The sequence below is a fragment of the Theropithecus gelada genome, chromosome 10 (genome assembly GCF_003255815.1).
Source record: "Theropithecus gelada isolate Dixy chromosome 10, Tgel_1.0, whole genome shotgun sequence".
Taxonomy (NCBI): domain Eukaryota; kingdom Metazoa; phylum Chordata; class Mammalia; order Primates; family Cercopithecidae; genus Theropithecus; species Theropithecus gelada.
In genome coordinates this window covers 19,284,147-19,307,350 of record NC_037678.1, presented here as the reverse complement: position 1 = coordinate 19,307,350, position 23,204 = coordinate 19,284,147, and the positions used below count along the sequence as shown (strand labels likewise).

The following is a 23,204-nucleotide window of genomic DNA, read 5'->3' as shown; positions in this document are numbered from 1 at the left end:
TTTTTTTTTTTTTTTTTTTTTTTTTTTTTTTGAGACGGAGTCTCGCTGTGTCTCCCAGGCTGGAGTGCAGTGGCGTGATCTCCTCACTGCAAGCTCCGCCTCCCGGGTTCACGCCATTCTCCCGCCTCAGCCTCCCAAGTAGCTGAGACTACAGGCGCCCGCCACCACGCCCGGCTAGTTTTTTGTATTTTTAGTAGAGACGGGGTTTCACCATGTTAGCCAGGATAGTCTCGATCTCCTGACCTCGTGATCCACCCGCCTCGGCCTCCCAAAGTGCTGGGATTACAGGCTTGAGCCACCGCGCCCGGCCAGTAATGAATATTTTTGAGCAGAGAAATCATGTGAAGAAAAGGCAATTTAAACAATATTTAAGGAATTTTAAGTTGGCAACAGCATAAAACATCCATTTATTGGTGAACAAATAGAATGGAGCAGAGATTTTTGTTCTTGAGGCTCTTGCCCTAATTACTGTTTTGTGTAAAAGCTGTTGTGATCTGCATTCTCCTAGAAATTCAGGATACTTCAGGGTATCATAAAACCAGGACTTGAAATGATTGACAAAAGTAAGAATTAAAAGACAGGATACCCCTGATTTGATTATATGAATGTATCAAATTATCACATATAACACAAAAAATGTGTACAGCTATTATGGCTGGGCTCCGTGGCTCACACCTGTAATCCTAACACTTTGAGAGGCCAACGTAGGAGGATCACTTGAGCCCAGGAGTGCAAGATGAGTCTGAGCAACATAGTAAGGCCCCATCTCTACAAAAAAATTTAAAAACTGGTCAGGCATGGTGACAGTGCCTGTAGTCCTAGCTACTCGGGAGACTAAGGTGGGAGGAAGGCTTGAGCCCAGGAATTCGACGCTACAGTGAGCTATGGTTGTATCACTGCACCCCAGTCTAGGTGATAGAAAGAGACCCTGTCTCTTAGAAATATATATATATTCTGGGCCGGGCATGGTGGCTCACGCCTGTAATCCCAGCACTTTGGGAGGCCAAGGCGGGCAGATCACGAGGTCAGATCAAGACCATCCTGGCTAACACGGTGAAACCCCGTCTCTACTAAAAATACAAAAAAAAAAAAAATTAGCCGGGCGTGGCGATGTGTGCCTGTAGTCCCAGCTGCTGGGGAGGCTGAGGCAGGAGGATGGCGTGAACTCGGGAAGTGGAGCATGCAGTGAGCCGAGATTGCGCCACTGTACTCCAGCGTGGGTGACAGAGCAAGACTCCATCTCAAAAAAATATATATATATATATATTCTGGCTGTGTGCAGTGGTTCATGCTTATAATCCCAGCACTTTGGGAGGCTGAGGTGGGCGGATCACTTGAGGTCAACAGTTTGAGACCAGCCTGGCCAACATGGTGAAACCTCATCTCTACTAAAAATACAAAAATTAGCTGGCTGTGGTGGCATGTACCTATAATCCCAGCTACTCAGGAGGCTGAGGCAGGAGAATATCTTGAACCTAGGAAATGGAGGTTGCAGGGAGCTGAGATCACCCCACTGCACTCCAGACTGGGAGACAGGGTAAGACTCCGTCTAAAAAAAAATGTGTGTGTGTGTGTATTTATTAAATTTTATAAGTATAAATGTTAAGATTATAAATTTAAATTGTAAAATGTATTATATATATTAACTATATATAACTATATTTATATTTAAATGTACAGCTATTGTGTATCTTTGTGTGTGTGTGCGTGGAGACAGCCTTGCTCTGTTGCCCAGGCTGGAGTGCAGTGGTGCAGTCTCGGCTCACTTGCAACCTCTGCCTCCCGGGCTCAAGTGGTTCTCCTGCTTCAGCCTCCTGAGAAGCTGGGACTACAGGAGTGCACCACCACTCCCGGCTAATTTTCTTTTTGTATTTTTAGTAGAGATGGAGCTTCGCCATGCTGACCAGGCTGGTCTCAAACTCCTCACCTCAAGTGATCCATCCACGTGGACCTCCCAAAGTGCTAGGATTACAGGCGTGAGCCACCATGCCTGGCCCTGTGTCAATTTTTGTTTTTTGAGACAGAGTCTTGCTCTGTCGACAGGCTGGAGTGCAGTGGCACAATCTCAGCTCACTGCAATCTCCGCCTCCCAAATTCAAGCAATTCTCCTGCCTCAACCTCCCAAGTAGCTGGGATTACAGGTGCACACCACCACACCCAGCTAATTTTTGCATTTTTAGTAGAGACGGGGTTTCACCATGTTGGCCAGGATGGTCTCGATCTCCTGACCTCGTGATCTGCCCACCTCAGCCTCCCAAAGTGCTGGGATTACAGGTGTGAGCCACCACGCCCACTATCTTTTTTTTTTTTTTAAGGCAGAATACCATTGGAAAGAACACAGACTCTAAAATGAACAGATGCTTCCAGTCTGGATGGTGTGTCCCTGAGCAAATCTGCTAGCTTCCCTGTACTTTGGTTTCGTCATCTGTGAGATGGAGATAAATGGCACTGTCTCATTGGTTAATGTGACCATCCAGTGACATTAAGAAATGAAAAGCTATTCAGCCACAGCGTGGCACACAGTACAGTCATGCAGCACATAACGACATTTTGGTCAACGATGGACTATATATACAACAGTGGTCCCACAAGATTTATGATGGACCTGAAAAACTCCTATAATCTAGTGATTTCATAATGTTATAGACTAGTGCATTGCCTTTTCTATGTTAGGTATGTTGGACTTTTTGTTTGTTTGTTGTTTTTTTAAGATGGAGTCTCACTCTGTTGCCCAAGGCTAGAGTGCAGTGGCATGATCTTGGCTCACTGCAACCTCTGCCTCCCAGGTTCAAACGATTCTTCTGCTTCAGCCCCCCGAGAAGCTGGGATTATACGTATGTGCCACCACACCTGACTAATTTTTGTGTTTGTAGTAGAGACAGGGTTTTACCATGTCGGCCAGGCTGGTCTCGAACTCCTGACCTCAGGTGATCCACCCGCCTCAGCCTCCCAAAGTGCTGGGGTTACAGGCGTGAGCCACCATGCCCAGCCTGGTTTTGGGGTTTTTTTGAGATGGAGTCTCACTGCATCACTAATGCTGGAGTGCAGTGGCCCTCCAGATTAAGTAGCATGATCTCAGCTCACTGCAACCTCCACCTCTCAGGTTCAAGTTGATTCTCATGCTTCAGCCTCCCATGTACCTGGGATTACAGGCATGTGCCACCACACATGGCTAGTTTTTGTATTTTTAATAGAGATGGGGTTTCACCACGTTGGCCAGGCTGGTCTCGAACTCCTGACTTCAAATAATCTGCCCACCTTAGCTCTCAAAGTGCTGGGATTACAGGTGTGAGCCACCACACCTTGGCTCTATGTTAGGTATGTTTAAATACACAAATATTTACCACTCTGGTACAGTTGCCTATGACATTCACATGCTATTCAGGTTTGTAGCTTATTAGCAATAGGCTATACTATGTAGCCTAGGTGTGTAGTATGCTATTTCATCTAGGTTTGTGTAAGTACACTCTCTGATGCTGCTCACACAATGGTGAAATTGCCTAATGACACATATCTCAGAACTATCCCTGTCTTTCAGTGATACATGACTATCTTTGCTTAATAAATGGGAGGAATGGTTCTTATTATAAAGCCTGAACTCTCCCCTGAGGGTCATTCATTCACCTCCACTTCTCCCCTAGAGCCTTTAAGGGAACTTGCCACTGGAAATCTGCCATGATTTGGAGTGTTCTCCACTCAGTTTAGAATGACATTGCAACATTAATGTTGGAGTTAGATGTTATGTCCAGGAAGATTGTGTATTTGGTTTGCAAAGCTAAACTGTGGTTCAGGAATTGCAAAAGGAACTCTCCGTTGAGTTCAAAGTGTACTCAGCTAAAGATACTTGGTATCTGAGGTACAGAAGCTATGCCTGCATTTTCCACTGTCCTGGCACGTAGTAGGTACACAGTAGATATGTGTTGACTAAATAAATGAGAGAAAGAAATTAAAAATGTGGGCCGGATGCAGTGTCTTACGCCTTTAATCCTAGCACTTTGGGAGGCCAAGGCGGGTGGATCACCTGAGGTCAGGAGTTCGAGACCAGCCTGGCTAACATGGTGAAACCCTGTTTCTACTAAAAATACAAAAAATTAGCTGGGCGTGGTGGCGCATGCCTGTAATCCCAGCTACTCAGGCGGCTGAGACAGGAGAATCCCTTGAACCTGAGAGGCAGAGGTTGCAGTGAGCTGAGTGAACTGCACTCCAGCTTGAGCAACAAGAGCAAAACTCCATCTCAAAAAAAAAAAAAAAAAAAATGGAGTTGATTACTTTTCTTTCAATTTTGTAAATGTCATTTTTTTTGTATGCGGTGTTAGATTATAGAAAGGGCGATGAACTAGAAGTCAGGAGACTTTTTTGTTTTTTTTAATCCTGATGCAGTTCATTTTATGTTTCTGAGCTTTGGTTTCCTCATTTGAAAATGGAGAGATTGGACAGCAGCTCTCTAAGCTGAAGGTAGCCCTTTCTGTCAATTGCATCCCCATCCTTCCTGTTACTTAAAGATGCTTTTAGAGTAGACCTGACCTTTTAAGCTGCTTCCTGCTAGGAGAGTTCTCAAAGATGAGGATAGCCTGAAGATTTTGTTAAACTGGATCTGGACTACCTGAGAATCCACACATCCCTTGTGAACACGAGGAGACTATGAACCCACTGAAATTGAGTGTAAAATAGTATGTGGTACATGTGTATGTGAATGCTCCCGTCAGTTTTTTTGCACAGGGCGTCCCTAGCTTTTATTGGATTCCTTCAGATGTTATAACCTCTCACAGGTTGATTTGTAGAGAAGCTGGGTCTATGTGGTCTGAGCCCTGGGGATTTCACATATGCTGAGATCTCAGGGGCAGAGACTGGGGTCTTACCTCCATTGTGTTATTTTTTTTCTGTGATTTTTAGCCCAGTTTTTTCTAATTTCCAATACCAGTAATCCCTACAGAACCTCGGTGGGCATGCAGTGTTCCATAGTTTACTCCTGTTTTCTCATTCTGCTACTACCACTCCACCCATCAAGTGTTTCTGCTAATGAAAGCATTTTTCTTCCTTTCCCCTTTTCTCCTTCTCCTTGATGACTGATTGCCCTGGGGACTCCGGCAGTTGGCCGTGTTTACATCAGGTAAGATGCATTTCATTTTACTTTGTCTTTCATCAGCTATGGTTGCACAAGACAGCCCTAGTCTCAGGAGACTACTGTCAGAAGCTGCAATCTGCCCTGCTTGTGGGCTCATTTGCTTACTTACCCCCGAAGCCTTCTTTACATACCTGCCCACTGACAGGCACTTGATGAAATCGGGATGGTCCTAATTCTGCCACAGATGGCCTTTGTGGGTCTCAGTTACTCGTTTATAAATTGGATTGGATTGATAGTATGTTAGTTAGGTCCTTTTTATTTTTGAGATTCTGCTTCTATTAAAACAGTACCTCCTATCATATCAACAGTCCCCCAGCCCTTAAAAGTTATGAAAATATTAGGAAGGGGAAAACTTTTTTGGTGTCAACAAAGAGCTTTTGTGAGGAGAGAAAAGTCTATTTTCCCAGCTTTAGCACCTGCTAAAGCCTGGCGTTCACAAGTGGCTGTGAATAATCACAGCCAGCTAAATGTCTCCCTGGTTGTCAGCAGTAGAGTACCACACTTGTAGGTGGCCTAGGAATGTAGGGGAGGACAGAAGTTCCAGACTGCTAAAGCTTCAGAATCTGGATGGGAGAAAGAAGGTGGGAACAGGACTGCATGCACATTCTGTCCCCAGCAGGACCTGGTAGAACATATTGACTGTGAGTTTATGAAGAACACATAACACATTAGTTTTGGAGCTATGAACAGCAAGAGTATGAAATAAAATCATTCAATGCTGCTATCTCCTCAGCCCTGAAGTAATTCATGTTTATAGAATGTCTATAAAAACACATTTTGGCGAGGTGTGGTGGCTCACACCTGTAATTCCAGCACTTAGGGAGGCCAAGGCAGGTGGATCACTTGAGGCAAGGAGTTTGAGAATAGTCTGGCCAACATGGCAAAATCCCGTCTCTACAAAAAATACAAAAATTAGCCGGGCATGGTGGTGCACGCCTATAGTCCCAGCTACTAGGGAGGCTGAGGCATGAGAATTGCTTGAATCTGGGAGGCGGAGGTTGCAATGAGCTGAGATTGCGCCATTGCACTCCAGCCTGGGTGACAGAGTGAGACTGTTTCGAAAAAAAAAAACAAGCACCAAAAAACCAAAAAAAAAAAAAAAAAAAAAACATTTTTATCACTTGTTTTTTTAAGAAAATTAATTGTTTTTTGTTTTTTGTTTTTGAGACGGAGTCTTGCTCTGTTGCCCAGGCTGGAGTGCAATGGTGAGATCTTGGCGGGAACCTCTGCCACCTGGGTTCAAGCGATTCTTGTGCCTCAGCCTCCTGGGTAGCTGGGATTACAGGTGCATGCCACCACACCCAGCTAGTTTTTTTTGTCTTTTTGACAGGAAAATACAGTTGCTCCTACTGGGAAGGTGGGGATTTAAAGTTTGCTGTACTTATACCAGCAGCCTAAATTGACACTGGGTATGTCAGACTTGACAGCCCCAGGCTTGACAGCCCCAGGCTTGCAGTTTCCCTCCCCCGTGTTGCTAGGAGGCCCTAGAGAGAAACAAAGTATGAAGAAGCTTTGTGATTTTTTTTTCTTTTTTCTTTTTTTTTTTTTGAGACAGAGTCTTGTCACCCAGGCTGGAATGCAGTGGTGCAATCTTGGCTCACTGCAACCTTCACCTCCCGGGTTCAAGTGATTCTCCTGCCTCAGCCTCCCGAGTAGCTGGAACTACAGGCATGCACCACCACGCCTGACTAATTTTTGTATTTTTAGTAGAGATAGGGCTTCACTATGTTGGCCAGGCTGCTCTTGAACTCCTGACCTCAGGTGGTCCACCCACCTCCGCCTCCCAAAGTGCTGGGATTACAGGCATGAGCCACCGCACCCAGCCAGTTATGATGATATTTAAAGGCAATTTTGATTTTATCACTGGTAAGTATTTGTTGAATGCTAGGAGAAGGAACGGGAGTCGGATTCCTTGAGGTGTTCCCTGCTCATGCTGGTGTTTCCCAGTTTGAGGCCTCTGGCCTATGTTGTTATGGCGGCTCTGGCTGATCACTCTGGTGGGTCTTGGGCCATTCATGCATTTTTCTCTCCTATTTGCAGTGGTTGGAGACCCGACCTAACAGACAGGTGTGTCCCGTTTGCAAAGCTGGCATCAGCCGAGACAAAGTCATCCCCCTCTATGGAAGGGGCAGCACTGGGCAACAGGACCCCAGGTGAGGAGTTAGGATGCCTCTCCCACCCACTTCTCCCCTTGGACGTGAATTCATTCCCATTCAGCATCCCCTAACCCCACCCTTTACTTAGTACTAGATGATCCCTTGGCTTTGAAGCAGTCTCATCCAGATGAGAGTCAGCTAGGAGGGGAGGGAAGAGAGGGGATCCAAGTTGCCGCTTGCTGGGACCCAGCAGTGGACAGACATCACAATCACAAGTGTACAGAGCACTGTGAAAGAGCACTTCTGCAGCCTGGGAAGCAGGATATGTAGCAGGAGAGGCTCCAGGGAGTAGGGTTGCTGCATCAGAGATGTATGAATCATCGGGGGAGAGGAAACAGGATCTGGGTGACTTTGTGGAGTTTGGGATTTCTAGAAATGGAGATGTGCATGGGTCCAGCATTCCACAAACACAACTACGAGAACCTTTCATGGTCTGGCATCCCCAAGCTTTCCCGAAGAATCTCTTACCTTCTCCCGCCTACCCTAGCATATGCTGTGTACCCAACGTATTAGACTTCTCTTAAAGGGACTTGCTCTTTCACATTTATCAGCCTGTGTATTTGCTCTCTCTTCTGCCTTCTTCCCTCCCCAGTCCTGCTCGAGCTACCCCTCTACCCCCACCTTCTCCTCTAACTTCTATTCATCTCTTATGAGCAGCCCTAAAGTCCCCTCTTCCTTGAAGCGGTCTGTCTTCTCCACATTAGTTGCTCTCACCCAGTTCCCACCGCACTGTCATGTGATTGGCTCTATCCCCGTTGAAACCATGAACACCTCTTGCGTCTGTCATCAGTCTCAGTATTATAGCATCCTGCATAATGCTTATTGTGTAACTCAGCCCTCAATTGAGTATTCATGGGTTGAGTGATCAGAGGGGGTGAGGCTCAAAAATAATAGCATCGGGTAATTGCCCAAGAATAGTGTGAGATAGAACTGAAGTTAGTAGGGGAAGGTCAGAGAAACCATGAACCTCAGTCCTTAACTGCTGACAACCCACCCTCTGTTCCAGTATGGATTTGGAATTTCTGGTATCTGACAGGCCCAGGGAAGGCATCTGGCCATGATTCCTAACCAGTCTGAGTCAGGATCTCTGTAAGAGAAGGCTGTAGTGCAATCTTCACCTGTTGGTGAAGAGCTCCAGGTCCTCACGGGGAGCAACTCAAAGCAATTTGTAATAGACTTATTTTACACCATTTCTGTTTCAGAGAGAAGACCCCTCCTCGTCCTCAAGGACAGAGGCCAGAGCCGGAGAATAGAGGGGTGAGGAACATTCTAGGAGAAGCTTCTACAAATGAGCTGATGGCTTTAGAAGTTTCCTTCTTAGCCTTACAATATTTCTCCTTGATTATAAAAGTACAGGAAAACTTGTAAAATACAGAAAGGAAAAGAGGGGGAAAAATCACTTATAACCACACCAATCCAGAGGTAACCACTGGAAACATTTTGGTTCTATTTTCTTTTCCATTTTTCTATAATTATATATACACACAAATTTTATAAATCTATGCGTGTATTTTATAGATGTGTGTATACGTTTTACAATTTTTTTGTTTTTTACAATATGTGGCTCCTGTTTTGTAACCCTCTCTTAAAATTTCATTTGTTCTGCAGATATTTAGTGCCTTCTTTGTGTGAGTGGGAGTCTTAGTATTATCTTGAGATTTTACATTACCAGCAATATTTTACTAACTAGCTGTTTAGCATTTAGTTGTGTGGATTTAACATAATTCAATCCTTTGTTAGACATTTAGCAGCTTTCTTTTTCCAATTTAAAAAATATCCTGATGAACTTACAGATAAATTTGTGAGCGTATTCACTGTTATTTTATTAGAATAAGACAGGGTCTCACTCTGTAGCCCAGGCTGGAGTGCAGTGGCGTGATCACGGTTCACTGTAGCCTCGACATCCTGGGCTCAAACAGTCTACCTCAACCTCCCATGTAGCTGGGACCACAGGTGCACGGCACCATGCCCAGCTAGTTTTTTGTTTGTTTGTTTGTTTGTTTGGTAGAAACAAGGTCTCACTATGTTGCCCAGGCTGGTCTCTAACTCCTGGGCTCAAGCAATCCTCCCACCTCAGCCTCCCAAAGTGTTAGGATTACAGGCGTGAACCACTGTGCCTAGCTTAGGATAAATTCTTAGAAGTAAAATTACTGGCTAAAAAAAAATTGCACATTTATCTCTAGTGGTCTAGTGGCTAGGAACAAAAACATTTAAAACTTTTTTGCATATTTACATCAAATGTTACTCTTAAAAAAAATTCTGGGCCGGGCGCAGTGGCTCAAGCCTGTAATCCCAGCACTTTGGGAGGCCGAGACGGGCGGATCACGAGGTCAGGAGATCGAGACCATCCTGGCTAACACGGTGAAACCCCATCTCTACTAAAAAATACAAAAAACTAGCCGGGTAAGGTGGTGGGAGCCTATAGTCCCAGCTACTCGGGAGGCTGAGACAGGAGAATGGCGTGAACCCAGGAGGCAGAGCTTGCAGTGAGCTGAGATCCGGCCACTGCACTCCAACCTGGGTGACGAGCGAGACTCCGTCTCAAAAAGAAAAAAAAAAAAAAATTCTGTTAAAATGTTAAAGAAATTTTAAAAGCAAAATATTTACCCGCATTGCCAAGAGCCCAGAACAAGTATATTCTCATTTCCTCATGTTCTCTTTATCTGTATGCTGTGCATATGTATTTTTATGTAGCCATCACCATTCTGTTTGCTTTAAAATTTAATTTTGGCAGGTTTTCCATGATGCTCTGAAGTGTCCTCTTTATTATTTAGGCTGCCATTTATCCCATTGAGTTTTTTATTTTTATTTTATTTTTCCATGCTATTACTGGGAACTCATTGAGTTTTGGTTCATTATAATTTGTGTTTTCCTCATCGAAGGACCTTTTAGTGGTTTCCCCATTTTGCTGTTTAAATAATAATGCTACAGTGACTATCTTTGCACACCTTTTTTTTTTTTTTTTTTTTTGAGATGGAGTTTCACTCTTGTTGCCCAGGCTGGAGTTTCATTGGTGCGATCTCGGCTCACCAAAACCTCTGCCTCCCGGGTTCAAACAGTTCTCCTCAGCCTCCAGAGTAGCTGGGATTACAGGCATGTGCCACCACACCTGGCTAATTTTTGTATTTTTAGTAGAAACAGGGTTTCTCTATGTTGGTCAGGCTGGTCTCCCAAGCTCAGATGATCTGCCCTCCTCGACCTACCAAAGTGCTGGGATTACAAGTGTGAGCCACCGTGCACTGCCACTTTTTTCTTTTTTTCTTTTTTGAGTTTGAATAATGGAATTTTATTAGGATTTCCAGGAGTAGGATTATTGAGTCAGGGATCTTGATAGAAATTAAGGTTCTTGGCTGGGCACGGTGACTTATGCCTGTAATCCCAGCACTTTGGGAGGCCGAGGCAGGTGGATCACCTGAGGTCAGGAGTTCGAGACCAGCTTGACCAATATGGTGAAACCCTGTCTCTACTAAAAACACAAAAATTAGCTGGGCATGGTGGCATGTGCCTGTAGTCCCAGCTACTCGAGAGGCTGAGACAGGAGAATCGCTTGAACTCGGGAGGCAGAGGTTGCAGTGAGCTGAGATTGCACCAATGCAGCGAGACTCCGTCTCAAAAAAGAAAAAAAAAAGAAAGAAATTAAGGTTCTTAAGGTTCTTTTCTCCAGATTACACTTAATAATAATACTAGCAGTGAACACTTGTTGAACTGTTACTATATGGAAATAACTATATGTTAAGAGCTTTATAAATGCATGATCTCATTTAAGCCTCACATCAACTCATTTAATGGAGGAGGAAACTGAGGCCTAAATAGGTAAAGTGATCTGTCCAGGGCCACACATACAGTGCTGAAACCCAGATGTGGCTGGTATTGAAGTCGCTGCTCTTGACCACCAGGTGACACCACTTTAACATTCCCAGGTTTTGGTTTCCTACAGAGCATTAGCAACTAATGCAGGAATCAGAGGCCCCTGGAAGCCAGAGGCCCTGGTCTTAATGACCGAAGTGCATACCGCTAGCATTTATAAGCACCTGCAGCTGCTAGTGACTTTTTTTTTTTTTTTTTTTTTTTTTTTTGCATACTCTGGCCCAGGAACATAATCCCACCAAATGTGTGGACTGGTGAGATCATATGGATGTTGCTAGAAGGGAAGCAGAATGGTTAGTCCTCAGGATTGCACTGAATGAATCTGTGGTTCCTGATGAAACAATTTCACCTTCCCAAGTAAGGCAGCCTCAGTCCCAGGAGCCCTTGGATTCAACCTTGAACTGAGTAGGAGGCATTTTGTATTGAGGAAATGGAAACTCTTTGTTTTGTTTCCCTTTAGGTTTGCCCTCTCGTTAAGTCAGCTGTTAGGCTTTATAGGTGATACCATCTGGCAAGAAGCTTGGAACTAGATGCCAGGCTGCTCAGTGTGTGACAGAGAGCAGCTACTTTTGTGACTTGCAAAAGACTCATAAATGAAGGCCATTGAGCTCTTTGTGAAGAGCATTTGGCCCAATAGTCTGTCTTCTTTTTATTATTTTTTAAATCATTTGTTCTAAACTTCTCAGCAGGGATGCAGGAGAAGAGACAAAAATGTTTGAAAGATGCTCACAGTAATTAAGAGCATGAAGGCCGGGCACAGTGGCTCTGGCCTCTAATCCCAGCACTTTGGGAGGCCGAGGTGGGAGGATCACTTGAGCCCAGGAGTTTGAGACCAGCCTGAGCAACAAAGTGAGACCCTATCTGTACAAAAAGTTTAAAAATTAGCCAGGCATGGAGGGGTACACCTGTGGTCCCAGCTACTCAAGAAGCTGAGATGGGAGAATTGCTTGAGCCTGGGAGGTTGAGGCTACAGTGAGCCATGATTGCACCATTGCACTCCTGGGTGACAGAGCGAGACCCTGTCTCAAAAAAAAAAAAAAGAAAAGAAAAAGAAAAGCATGTGTTTTCAGATCAAACTGACCTAGTTTTAGATCTAAACTGTACTCCTGGTCAAGTTATTTCACCTCTCCAAGCCTCAGTTTGGTCATCTGTGAAATGCAGATGAAGCTAATGTAAAAATTAAACATGGTTTATGTGTCCTAGTGCTTAACAATGGTGTCTACCACAGAGGTCACGCTTTAAAAAAGGGAGTTATTTATTCACAATATTGTTCCTACTGAATCTTTTCATGTGAAAGATGATGTGGTGTAGAACATGCACAGGGAAAAAAAACTGAAGGTGATACACCAAACTGCTGACAGTGGTTATTTCAGAGGTAAAGTGGAGTGGCTGTGAAGTGGGAAGGTGAATAGAAGATCTCTGACTTTCTTTGTCAATTATTTCTGTAATGTGTGAGTTTCTTATAGCAAGCATATATTACTTTTATAATCAGAAAACATTGAAGTGTTTTAAAATGTAAAAATTCTATATAACAATATTAGAAGAAATTTTAATCCATAACTTGTCCATATACCTACATATTATCATGTACTTGTGACCACAGTGTTCAAGCAGTTTTGTCTGAAAACTTGTTCACAAGAGTTTTTCAGTGTTAACTGCTTAAGTCAGGATAATGGTTCTTTGAATGCATGTATCAAGATTTTGATCATGACTTCCATTGTTGGCTAATTAGGTTTCAACATTTTTGCTATTAAAGATAATGTGTAGCTTCTTTGATGTTCCCTTGGGCACAGGGGTGACTGTCAATATTGCTGCTATAAAGCATGTGGAAGATGTTACTAGCTAATGTGGGACTCTGGAAAATATCCTCAAGCCCTCAGAGTGCTGACTTATGTCAGCAGACTGTTCCACCCTGGGTCAGAGCCAGTCCTTTTTGGCCCATTCATAGATTCTTAGCTGGAAGCTAAGGCTAAAAGGGTTAAGCTAAAAGCTAAGGCTTGCAAGAGTTCCTCTACTTCAGGGTATATATGGGAGGAAAAGCTGTCCCCCACCTTGGAAACATGTGGCACAAGGTAGGGAGAAGAGGCAGGTGCCACATGCAAGACAACATGAGGTCATGAGGTATGTTGAGTTTTAACAGGCACAGGAGAAACCTGCCCGATTCTCCTGCCCTTAATTGCCTTTCTTCCACACAGGGATTTCAAGGATTTGGATTTGGAGATGGTGGCTTCCAGATGTCTTTTGGAATTGGGGCATTTCCCTTTGGGATATTTGCCACAGCATTTAATATAAATGATGGGCGGCCTCCTCCAGGTAAGAGCCTATTTCCTTGAGAAATTAGGAAGATATCTTAGTAATATTGCTTGAAAGCTCCTTGGAATTCAGCAGTATATAAGTTACAGATAATTGTCACTACATGGATAATCAGCCTTTTCAAAATGTCTTAAGCTGTTTTCAGATCACTTATAGACACGGTAACAATGTTGAGCCCTTACCAACTATTAGGCATATATATAGCACTTTCCATTCCAAGCTCAGGGGATCATCACAACCACCCTATGGAACAAGTGTGTGATTCGCTCTGTTTAACAGGTCAGAAAATGCTCAGTAATGTTACCAGGACATACCCCATGTCTATAAAATGAAAAACTACAAGTGATACTCAGCTAAGGAAAAGCCTAGTTCTGCACATTTACTCCCCACTTTGACCATCTGGGGACATGGAAATGTGCGATGACTCATCAGGAGTGAGGGCATATCCATTCTCTGGCATCTCTGTCCAGCTTCCTTCAGGACACAACATGAGGCTGGTCACAAGCAGCCTCAGCCCTGTGGGAACCATGCCTAGGTCCACCAACTGCTGCTGCATTTCTCCCTCCTACTGCTTGAAAGTGCCATCTGCATTCAGTATAGAGCAAGGCAATGAGGTGGGTGCCCTGAACTCTATCACAGTCTGACACCCGAGCCAAAATCCTTACTGTGGAGCCTGCAGAGATGCCATGATCGGTTGAGCTCTGCCTGCACTCGGAGCTTCATGTACACTGGACACAGCATATGGTACAGAAGTGACCATTGTGTGGTTCATGCCAAGAGCTTATGCCCTAAAGACGGTAATTGGGTCATCCCAGTTATTCTCATCCCCACCCTGGTCCTTGGTACACAGCAGGTGATCTGTAAGTCTTTCTTGACTGTCTGCCTGCCTGTCTTCGTGAATCCATTAGAGCATCCAACTGAGGAATCTCAGCACCAAGATATCTAGGGAATGCCCTTTCTTACCTTATCTGCCTTGAAGGTTTATCCTCTGTTCACATTTTTTCTTCAGAGGAAGGATACCCCAAAAGATAGGGAGTACTCTGCCCTGAAGAAAGGGCATATCCCTGTGAAGCCAACAAGAACCTGCCTGATAGCTTGCATGCTTCTAACCTGGTCCAAGGCTAACCTTGGATTCCCCAGCTAAGTAGAGTTCCACAGCCAGGCTAGACTCTGGATCACTTTTTTCTCCTGCCACAGTCACAGTTTTCCCTTGTCATGCTTGGTACAATTTGACCATCCTGGATACAGATTATTTTATCCTCCTTCCCCCAAAGTCAGGACAGGGAGCTCTAAATGGTAGCTTTTCTCAAAGCAGAGAGGATTGGAGACTTAGGTTCTCACCCCAGTTCGTCTGCCACTAACTTGAAAGACAAGTCATTTTGCCTGTCTGGATGCTAGTTCTCTTCTGGAAAAGGAAGGCAATCCCTGTGGGGCCCTTGAGAGACAGTGTGTGGAGAAACTGCAGAGCTCTGCCACTGACTTCTGAGCCTTTCGATGTTGAACAGGTCACCTCAAACCTATGTTTCAGCTGCTTCCTATTCAAAATGGAAATAATAATATCCACCAAATAATAACATGTACAAAACACTTAGCAGATAGAATATACTTAACAAACAGTAGGCTTGCTTTCATTATTTCCTGCAAGAGTTTTCTGTCAATCAGCTGGTTTATTTGCATGTGCAGGCCAAACCTTTTATGATAAATTGAACCATGTCTTGTCCTTATTGTTATTGTTGCACATAGTTTCATTTTGCCTGATACTATTTGGGGTTTAGAAATTTTTTTTGGCTGGGCACAGTGGCTCACACCTGTAATCCCAACACTTTGGGAGGCTGAGGCAGGCGGATCACCTGAGGTCAGGAGTTCAAGACCGGCCTGGCTAACATGGTGAAACCCTGTTTCTACTAAAAATTAAAAAAAAAAAAAAAATTAGCTGGGTGTGGTGGCATGCACCTGTAATCCCAGCTACTCAGGAGGCTGAGGCAAGAGAATGGCTTGAACCCAGGAGGCAGAGGTTGCAGTGAGCTGAGATTACGCCATTGCACTCCAGCTTGGGCAACAAGAGCAAAACTCCATCTCAAAAAGAAAAAAAAAGGCTGGGCACAATGGCTCATGCCTGTAATCCCAGCACTTTTGGTGGCGGAGGCGGGCGGATCACAAGGTCAAGAGTTCAAGACCAGCCTGACCAACATGGTGAAACCCCGTCTCTATTAAAAATACGAAAATGAACCAGGCATGGTAGCGCATGCCTGTAATCCGAGCTACTTAGGAGACTGAGGCAGGAAAATCGCTTGAACCTGGGAAGTGGAGGTTGCAGTGAGCTGACATCATGCCACTGCACTCCAGCCTGGATGACAGATCGAGACTCCGTTTCAAAAAAAAAAAAAGAAATCTTTTGTGTGTAGGATTCTGATGTTGTAAAGACATAAAAGATTAATGCTGTCAACTTCTGGCCTGAGTGGGTAGTGTGCATAGCTGCAGTGTTCTAACAGCCTGTTTTCTCCCTCCTGTCTCTCCAGCTGTCCCTGGCACACCCCAGTATGTGGATGAGCAGTTCCTGTCACGCCTCTTCCTATTTGTGGCCCTGGTGATCATGTTCTGGCTCCTGATCGCCTAATTCTGGGCTCCTGCCTACATCCGTGGCAGGGCTCTGGACTGGTGATGTGCCACCCCAACTCCTGCTATTTGGTTTCCTGGCTAATCTTGACTCCTGGAATCAGTGGGATCAGTAACACATCAAGGAGTCTTGTTTCTCCATCAGAGCTTTGGAACTCAAGACCAGTTGGCGATGACCCCTGAGTATTGCCACTGCTGTAAACACCCTATAACCTCAGGCCTTGGCATTGAGTCCTCTCTCATGGGTGACACCATGAAATCTTGTTTCAACCAGTTCAGCAGGTTCCTGACTCTGTAGAGGGAAGAGGCAGAAAGAGAGAAACTGTCAGAGTATAATTTCAACTGAGTTTAATATTACAGAAACAAAAGGATGCACCAAATGGTATTTCTGGAAATTTTCATCTCTTTAAATACCCCTTGGTAAGTTGCCTCTGAAGCCAGTGGGGGCTCCTCAGATAGAGAGGTTCCCCTTTCAAATTCCAGTGCCGCTCTGTTCTCTTTCCTCCCCTTCCCCCTCCTCTTCCTCTGTAGAGATGCAAGAAATTGCTGTCCCATAAAAATCATAATTCCAGCAGCTAAAGCTGGGGTCACTTCATGAATTCACCAGAGACTCAAATCTTTTATTGGCTCTGGGCTGTGCTCAGCGTCTTTGACCTCAGAGAACAACTTGAATGACTTCTTGGTTTCCTGGCATAAATTATTCCTGGTGGGACATGTGGCTTCACTCAAAGATTTCCCATCAGCTTTCTCCCTAAAACTATGTGCATCTGCCTCTGTCTGCCAGAGAACATACAGCCAAGAATACTGCTGAAGCTGAGACTGACTACTGTGCATTAGGAAAGACCTGGAGTCAGGACTTTGGTGGGATTTGGAGCTCCGATGCAGGAATAACCGAACAAGCAGCCCTGTCCCCTAGGCTGCAGAGGCTTGAATGCATCATCTCCCAGAACCTGCCACAGAAAACTGGGGGCTTTGTTAGGTCAGCCCAACTGCATGCAGAAGACCACCATTCTTAGAAGCCAAGTTGTCCTTCATGAAGAGGCAAGGGAAGGGGAAACCCACATGTGACCCTGATTTTGGTATGGCTTGATAGAGTTCCCTGAAAACTCCTGTTATGTGTGCTAAGACCAGGGAAGCATGTGACTTCCAAGCAGACAACCGCTGATGATTTGTAAAGCCAGGTGGCAGGGCCTGGGGAGCCCCAGCACAATGATACTGTGTGGTCTTCCCTCCTGTGGAATCGAGGGGAAATTAGTCTTCCCAATACCTTGATTTGATTTTCAGTTTCACAAGCTTCTTTCTCTGAATCTTATTGAGGAAGTATAGTACCAAGCAGGTAGGACCGTTCACCTGGTGGAAGTTTTTGCTCTGCCTCCTAGGCTCCACCCCAGAAATCCAGCCTCTTTCTGGAGATCTTAAAGCTGGGGGGAGATGGGCTTCCTCTGGGCCTCTCTCTTACTTTGCCATCCACACTGCTACTGGCTAACCCCAGCAATAACCAACAAATGGTAGGAAGCCCCACCTAGTGCTTTTTCCCAATTACGACTGCATAGTTTGTGGAAACAAAGATCTTGAGGAAGATGAGGGAAGCCCTGCCCTCTTCATAGCCCTCACCCCTTCTCCTTTGTACTTGGCAACACCAGAGTTCAGTGTTTAAACAGACAAAATATAAAGTATTGAGTAGGTGGTTCATTTGCCACATCCACTTGGTAGGAAGAAGCCACCAGCTTTATAGTGTGCCTGATAGATTTTACACATTCCTGGGCACCCACTCAAGAGTGCTCTTTTTATCACCTTCTGGAAATCTCCAAAGTTGAAGGGACCTCTGGAGTGTCTCTGCTCTAGAGAGAATTGGTGGGACCCCCCCTCAGTGCAGTGGCCCCAACTAGTGGAGGGAGAGAGGACTTCAGTCAGATGGACGCAACAAAAACGGGTTTCCAGAAGAAGAATGAAAAGTTGTGGGTAGCAAAATGAATCAGTTGGACTCAGTGAAATGGAGTGAGCCCAGCAGAGCTCAACCAACAGAGGCACTCTGGGAACCTGTTAGTAAAGCCAGGTTGGCCAAATGCTGTTTGATTTTGAACCTTATAGGTCCCCACTCACCGTCTGCCAGGAGCTAAGGCAGGAGAGCTGACGTGGGACTGCTGGCTCAGCCCCAACAGGGAGCCCCCTTCCCACCACCCCTCGGCAAGCTCACCACCTCATCCTTCTGCCAAGGCAGCTTTCCTTTCTTTTGTGTGTTTTCTGTGTTCTTAGCCTCCACCCTCCTGCCACCCTTGTGGACTAGGACCAGGTCCTGACCCCAGTCAGAAAATGATATGTACAGTGGCACACTTTAGCCAGTCACTAATTTTCACTGTTGTGAAAGTGATTTGATTTAGAATTAAACAAATGGTTTTACATTACTATGAGCTTGGACTTCTTATCTATGTCATGGAGGGTGAATGGGTGGGGAGTAGTCACACTGGTATGCCCTCATGGAGGCTCCTGTGCATCCTCGGTAATTTCACACTGAGGATGAAAGTCTTCAAAGAAGCTGGGCATGGTTATGCCTGTAGTCCTAGTTACTCTGGAGGCTGAGGCAAGAGGATTGCTTGAGCCCAGAGTTTGAAGTCTGCATTGAGCTATGATCATGCCACTGAACTCCAGCCTGGGCGACAGAGCGAGACTGTCTCTTAAAAAAACAAAAACAAAAAGGAAAGAAAGTCTTTAAACAGCTATTGATAATTAGAGATGATAAATGTAGGCTGGAGGCCTGGCTTCATACACAGACTTGCCCAAGATAAAACCTGTCTGACAGGCAGCCCCAGTCCTGACAAGTACGTGGCATTCCTGAGCTTGATAAGTGACAAGCTGCCACAGTGGAGCTTAGCTTGTTGCTTATCAGAGCCTTTAGGACAATCATAGGTTACTCACTGTCAGCATCTCTCCATCTGTTTAGTAACAGGGCAGGTGGGCTGTCAGCCAAGTCCTCTCTCGAGAAGGTGTGTCCCTCCCTAAGGTTCCTTAGTAGCAGGGTGTAGTGTGAGATAGATGATGTTGCTGAGGTTGCAAGTCTGGCCCAGCCTCAGGCTCCCCAACATGCCAGAGCTACAGGTACTTCCTCTGAAAAGAGCTTTTTTTCTTCCTCTTGAATTTTGATCTCACAGTTATCAAATTGAATAGTACCAAGATACAGTGGGGAATGCAAAGGTAAGGGAACTTCAGGAGCTCATAAGCCCAATGAGAAAAAACGAGGGTTTTTTTTTTTCTTTTTTGAAAGATGTTTAGGCCAGGCGTGGTGGCTCACACCTACAAACCCCAGCACTTTGTGAGGCTGAGGTGGGAGGATCGCTTGAGGCCAAGAGTTTGAGACCAGCTTGGGCAACACAGGGAGACTCCGTCTCAACAAAAATAAAAAATATTAGCCAGGCACAGTGGTGCATGCCTGTGGTCTCAGCTATCCGGGAGGGAGGCTGAGGCGAGAGGATTACCTGAGCCTGGGCGATCAAGGCTGCAGTGAGTTGTGATCATGCTAGTGCATTCCAGCCAGGGCAACAGACCCTTTTAGAAACAAGGTCTTACTCGGGTGCCCTGGCAGAGTGCAGTGGTGTGATCACAGCTCACTGCAGCCTGGAACTCCTGGTCTCAATAGGTTCTCCCACCTCAGCCTCCCAAAGTGTTGGAATTACAGGTGTAAGCCACCATGCCCAGCCTTAGGTTTTTGTTTTTGATGGGGAAAAAAACACACAGTAGTAGAACAGGACAATAAAGCCTCCATGTATCCATCACCCAACTCCAGTAACTATCAACTCAGATCAGTCTTGTTGCATCTATACCTCCTGCACACTGTTCCTCTCCCACTGTCTGAACTATTCTGAAACAAACCCCAGTCATATGTGATCTATTAAGTATTTCAATATGCATCTCAAGTATTTTAAAAACAAGCAAAATAGGCTGGGTGCGATGGCACACATCTGTGATCCTAGCACTTTGGGAGGCTGAGGCAGGCGAATAGCCTGAGCTCAGGAGTTCGAGACCAGCTTGGGCAACATGGTGAAACCCTGTCTCTACTAAAATACAAAAAATTAGCCAGGAATAGTGGCATGCACCTGTAGTCTCAGCTACTGGAGAGACGGAGGCAGGAGAATCGCTTGAACCCGGGAGGCAGAGATTGCAGTGAGCCAAGATTGCACCAGTGCACTCCAGTCTGAGCAACAGAGCAAGACTCCATCTCAAAAAAAAAAAAAAAAATACCTTTTAAAAATGTCTTAAAATCATCATATATCCAATCACATTGTTCAGATTTCCCTAGTTGTCTCATAACTTGTATTGTTTCCATTGAGATCCAAATCATTTTCATACATTGCTATTATTTGTCTCTGAAATCTTTTTTTTTTTTTTTTTTTTTTTTTTTTGAGACGGAGTTTCACTTGCCGCCCAGACTGGAGTGCAGTGGTGTGATCCCAGGTCACTACAGCCCCTGTCTCCCAGGTTCAAGCGATTCTCATGCCGCAGCCGCCCTAGTAGCTGGGACTACAGGCGCCTGCCATCATGCCCAGCTAATTTTGTGTGTGTGTGTGTGTGTGTGTGTGTGTGACAGTCTCACTCTGTCACCCAGGCTGAAGTGCAGTGGCGTGATCTCGGCTCACTGCAAGCTCCGTCTCCTGGGTTTGCGCCATTCTCCTGCCTCAGCCTCCCAAGTAGCTGAGACTACAGGCACCTGCCACCACGCCTGGCTAATTTTTTTTGCATTTTTAGTAGAGACGGGGTTGCACCATGTTAGCCAGAATGGTCTTGATCTCCTGACCTCGTGATCCACCCACCTTGGCCTCCCAAAATGCTGGAATTACAGGCGTAAACCACCTCGCCTGGCCTGTCTATGAAATTTTTTCTACTGTGCAGTTTATCTGTTAAAGAAACTAGGTTATTTGTCCTGTTGCATTTCCCACAGTGTCAGTTTTGCTGTTTGCGTCATGGGAATGTTACTAAGTTCCTCTTCCCCATGTATTTCCTGTAAGTTGGTTGTTAGATCTAGAAGCTTGACCAGATTCAAGCTTATTATTTTTGTTTTGTAAGACTATGTCGGCCGGGTGCGGTGGCTCAAGCCTGTAATCCCAGTACTTTGGGAGGCCGAGACGGGCGGATCACGAGGTCAGGAGATCGAGACCGTCCTGGCTAACACAGTGAAACCCCGTCTCTACTAAAAAATACAAAAAACTAGCCGGGCGCGGTGGCGGATGCCTGTAGTCCCAGCTACTCGGGAGGCTGAGGCAGGAGAATGGCCTAAACCCAGGAGGCAGAGCTTGCAGTGAGCTGAGATCCGGCCACTGCACTCCAGCCTGGGCGACAGAGCAAGACTCTGTCTCAAAAAAAAAAAAAAAAAAAAAGACTATGTCATGGGTGATAGTATATACTTGGTGTGTCTCATCTGGAGGCACCTAATGTCTCATAGTCCTACTTTGTGATGTTATAGAAGCCACTACTGATCATCTAGAGTTGAGAAACAAGACTGCACTCTGGGCAGAGTCGGGCACAAAATTACAGAGAACATGGAGAGCTTGTTGTTGTAGGAATGCCAAGTGGTGCAAGGCAGGATACGCTCAGGAAAAAGCAGAGCCCTGGAGTGAAGGGAATAGACAGAGACAAGTCCACAGTGGGAGATGTAGTCAGCTCATGAGGGCTGGTTTGGCTTTTATTTTGTAGGCCATGGAGTGCTGTTGAAGAGTTTTGAACAGAGAGATGACAGGTCCAGAAACATACTTTTGGAAGATTAACCAGTCCGTTTTGGGTAAGATGATTCAGGGAGGGCCAAGACTGGCTCAGTTGGAAGCAAGTGGAGGTGACACTGGGCAAGTCTGGTTGGGTACCAGTGGACCAGTACCTTCAAGAGGGCAGAACCTTGAGTTGTTTTTCAGTATCTAGGTTTTCAGGATCCTAGGCTCAGAGAGTTGACTGTGAGGCGGCTGGCAGGATCTGGCCCTAGGGACTGATCAAGCCATGGCCAGTGAAACAAACTGTGGACAGGTAACTTGGGTGCTATTGAAACTCAATTGGCCTACTCCCTGCCCAGGCTTTCTCTACCCTCCAGAAGTACCCCTTGAGTTCACAGGTGATTTCCAGAATGTTCTTTGGGTCCACATTAACAGTATACCTCTTGGCTATAACATTTCTACAGAAAGCTATTCCCTTCCATTACATTTTCAACTTGCATTTCTCAGAGTCGCCTGAACTTCCCTAGGAGAAACTTGGGGGACTTGGCTAGTCCCCAATTCCCTGCTGGTGAAGACCATGATGCTGGAGGTAGGAGGAAGTGGAATGTGAGAGGGAATGAGGAGGGAGAAGAGATAGACCTGGGTGCCTTGGTGTGGAGCAGAGGGAGAGGGAAGACACCCAGGAGGTTTTGGTTCCCAGGATGCCAGTGCTTTGTTGCCTGGGAAAATACAGTGTTACATCTTTCTGTAGGAAGGATGGGGAAAGTCCCTGTCCCCTGTTTGCTAGCCATGAGGCAGCTTGTCAGGAGAGTCCCTGGATTCCTGTCACTTTAATTCAGTACACAATCTTGTGTTTACTATACTGATTTCCTTAGAAACTATAAAACTGAGTACTGAAAAGAGTTCCCAGGAATTAACGGAAGTGGAACAGAGCCTCCCCAGCACTTTGTGCACACTCAGGACATCGTGAGCCACCTGCCACACCCAGAGGAGAAAAATCTGGCATCCGGTTTGAATTAGAGCAGGAAGAAAGAGAATTGTGCTCGCCTTTGCCTTTGCCTTTACTTAACAAACTGCTGGGACCAGAGGCAGTTGGGTTGAACTTTGTCTTTGGTTAGGGGTGGGGGGCGCGGGGGACAGAATCCATTTCCCTGGGCCCCATCCTCTTTCTGGTCATTTGGACACTTTTCCCGTGATCTAAATCTGATCTAAGGAAATGACAATTGTGAAAGACCCAGGGTGAGAGAATCCGATGGGAGGGTGGGTCATCAGGGACCAGCTGACCTGGCTGATGATGTGTTAATACCTTAATCACACAGAGGACCCCGATCTCCTTCCAAACCTAATGAGCGGAAGTGGTTCTCAAAGCTACTCAGCCAGCTAGCAGCTGCCATAACCCAGTCAGCTGTCCTAACTCAGTCCTGTGATCCCTCC

At 45.5% G+C, this 23,204-nt stretch overlaps 1 protein-coding gene across 2 annotated transcripts in view; it reads left to right on the top strand.

Annotated features, from left to right (window-relative positions):
- RNF185 (ring finger protein 185) overlaps positions 1-18,485 on the top strand; it is a 46,414-nt gene extending 27,929 nt beyond the window's left edge. Inside the window, exons 3-7 of one of the 2 annotated variants that reach the window (XM_025399255.1) lie at positions 5,092-5,110; positions 7,166-7,278; positions 8,484-8,538; positions 13,344-13,461; positions 15,981-18,483. In XM_025399255.1, the coding sequence (XP_025255040.1) occupies positions 5,092-5,110; positions 7,166-7,278; positions 8,484-8,538; positions 13,344-13,461; positions 15,981-16,078 (403 nt within the window). In that variant the 3' untranslated portion in view covers positions 16,079-18,483. Of the gene's footprint in view, positions 1-5,091; positions 5,111-7,165; positions 7,279-8,483; positions 8,539-13,343; positions 13,462-15,980 lie in introns of both variants that reach the window. The other variant, XM_025399256.1, reaches the window with a different exon arrangement.
- Positions 18,486-23,204: the final 4,719 nt, after the last annotated feature.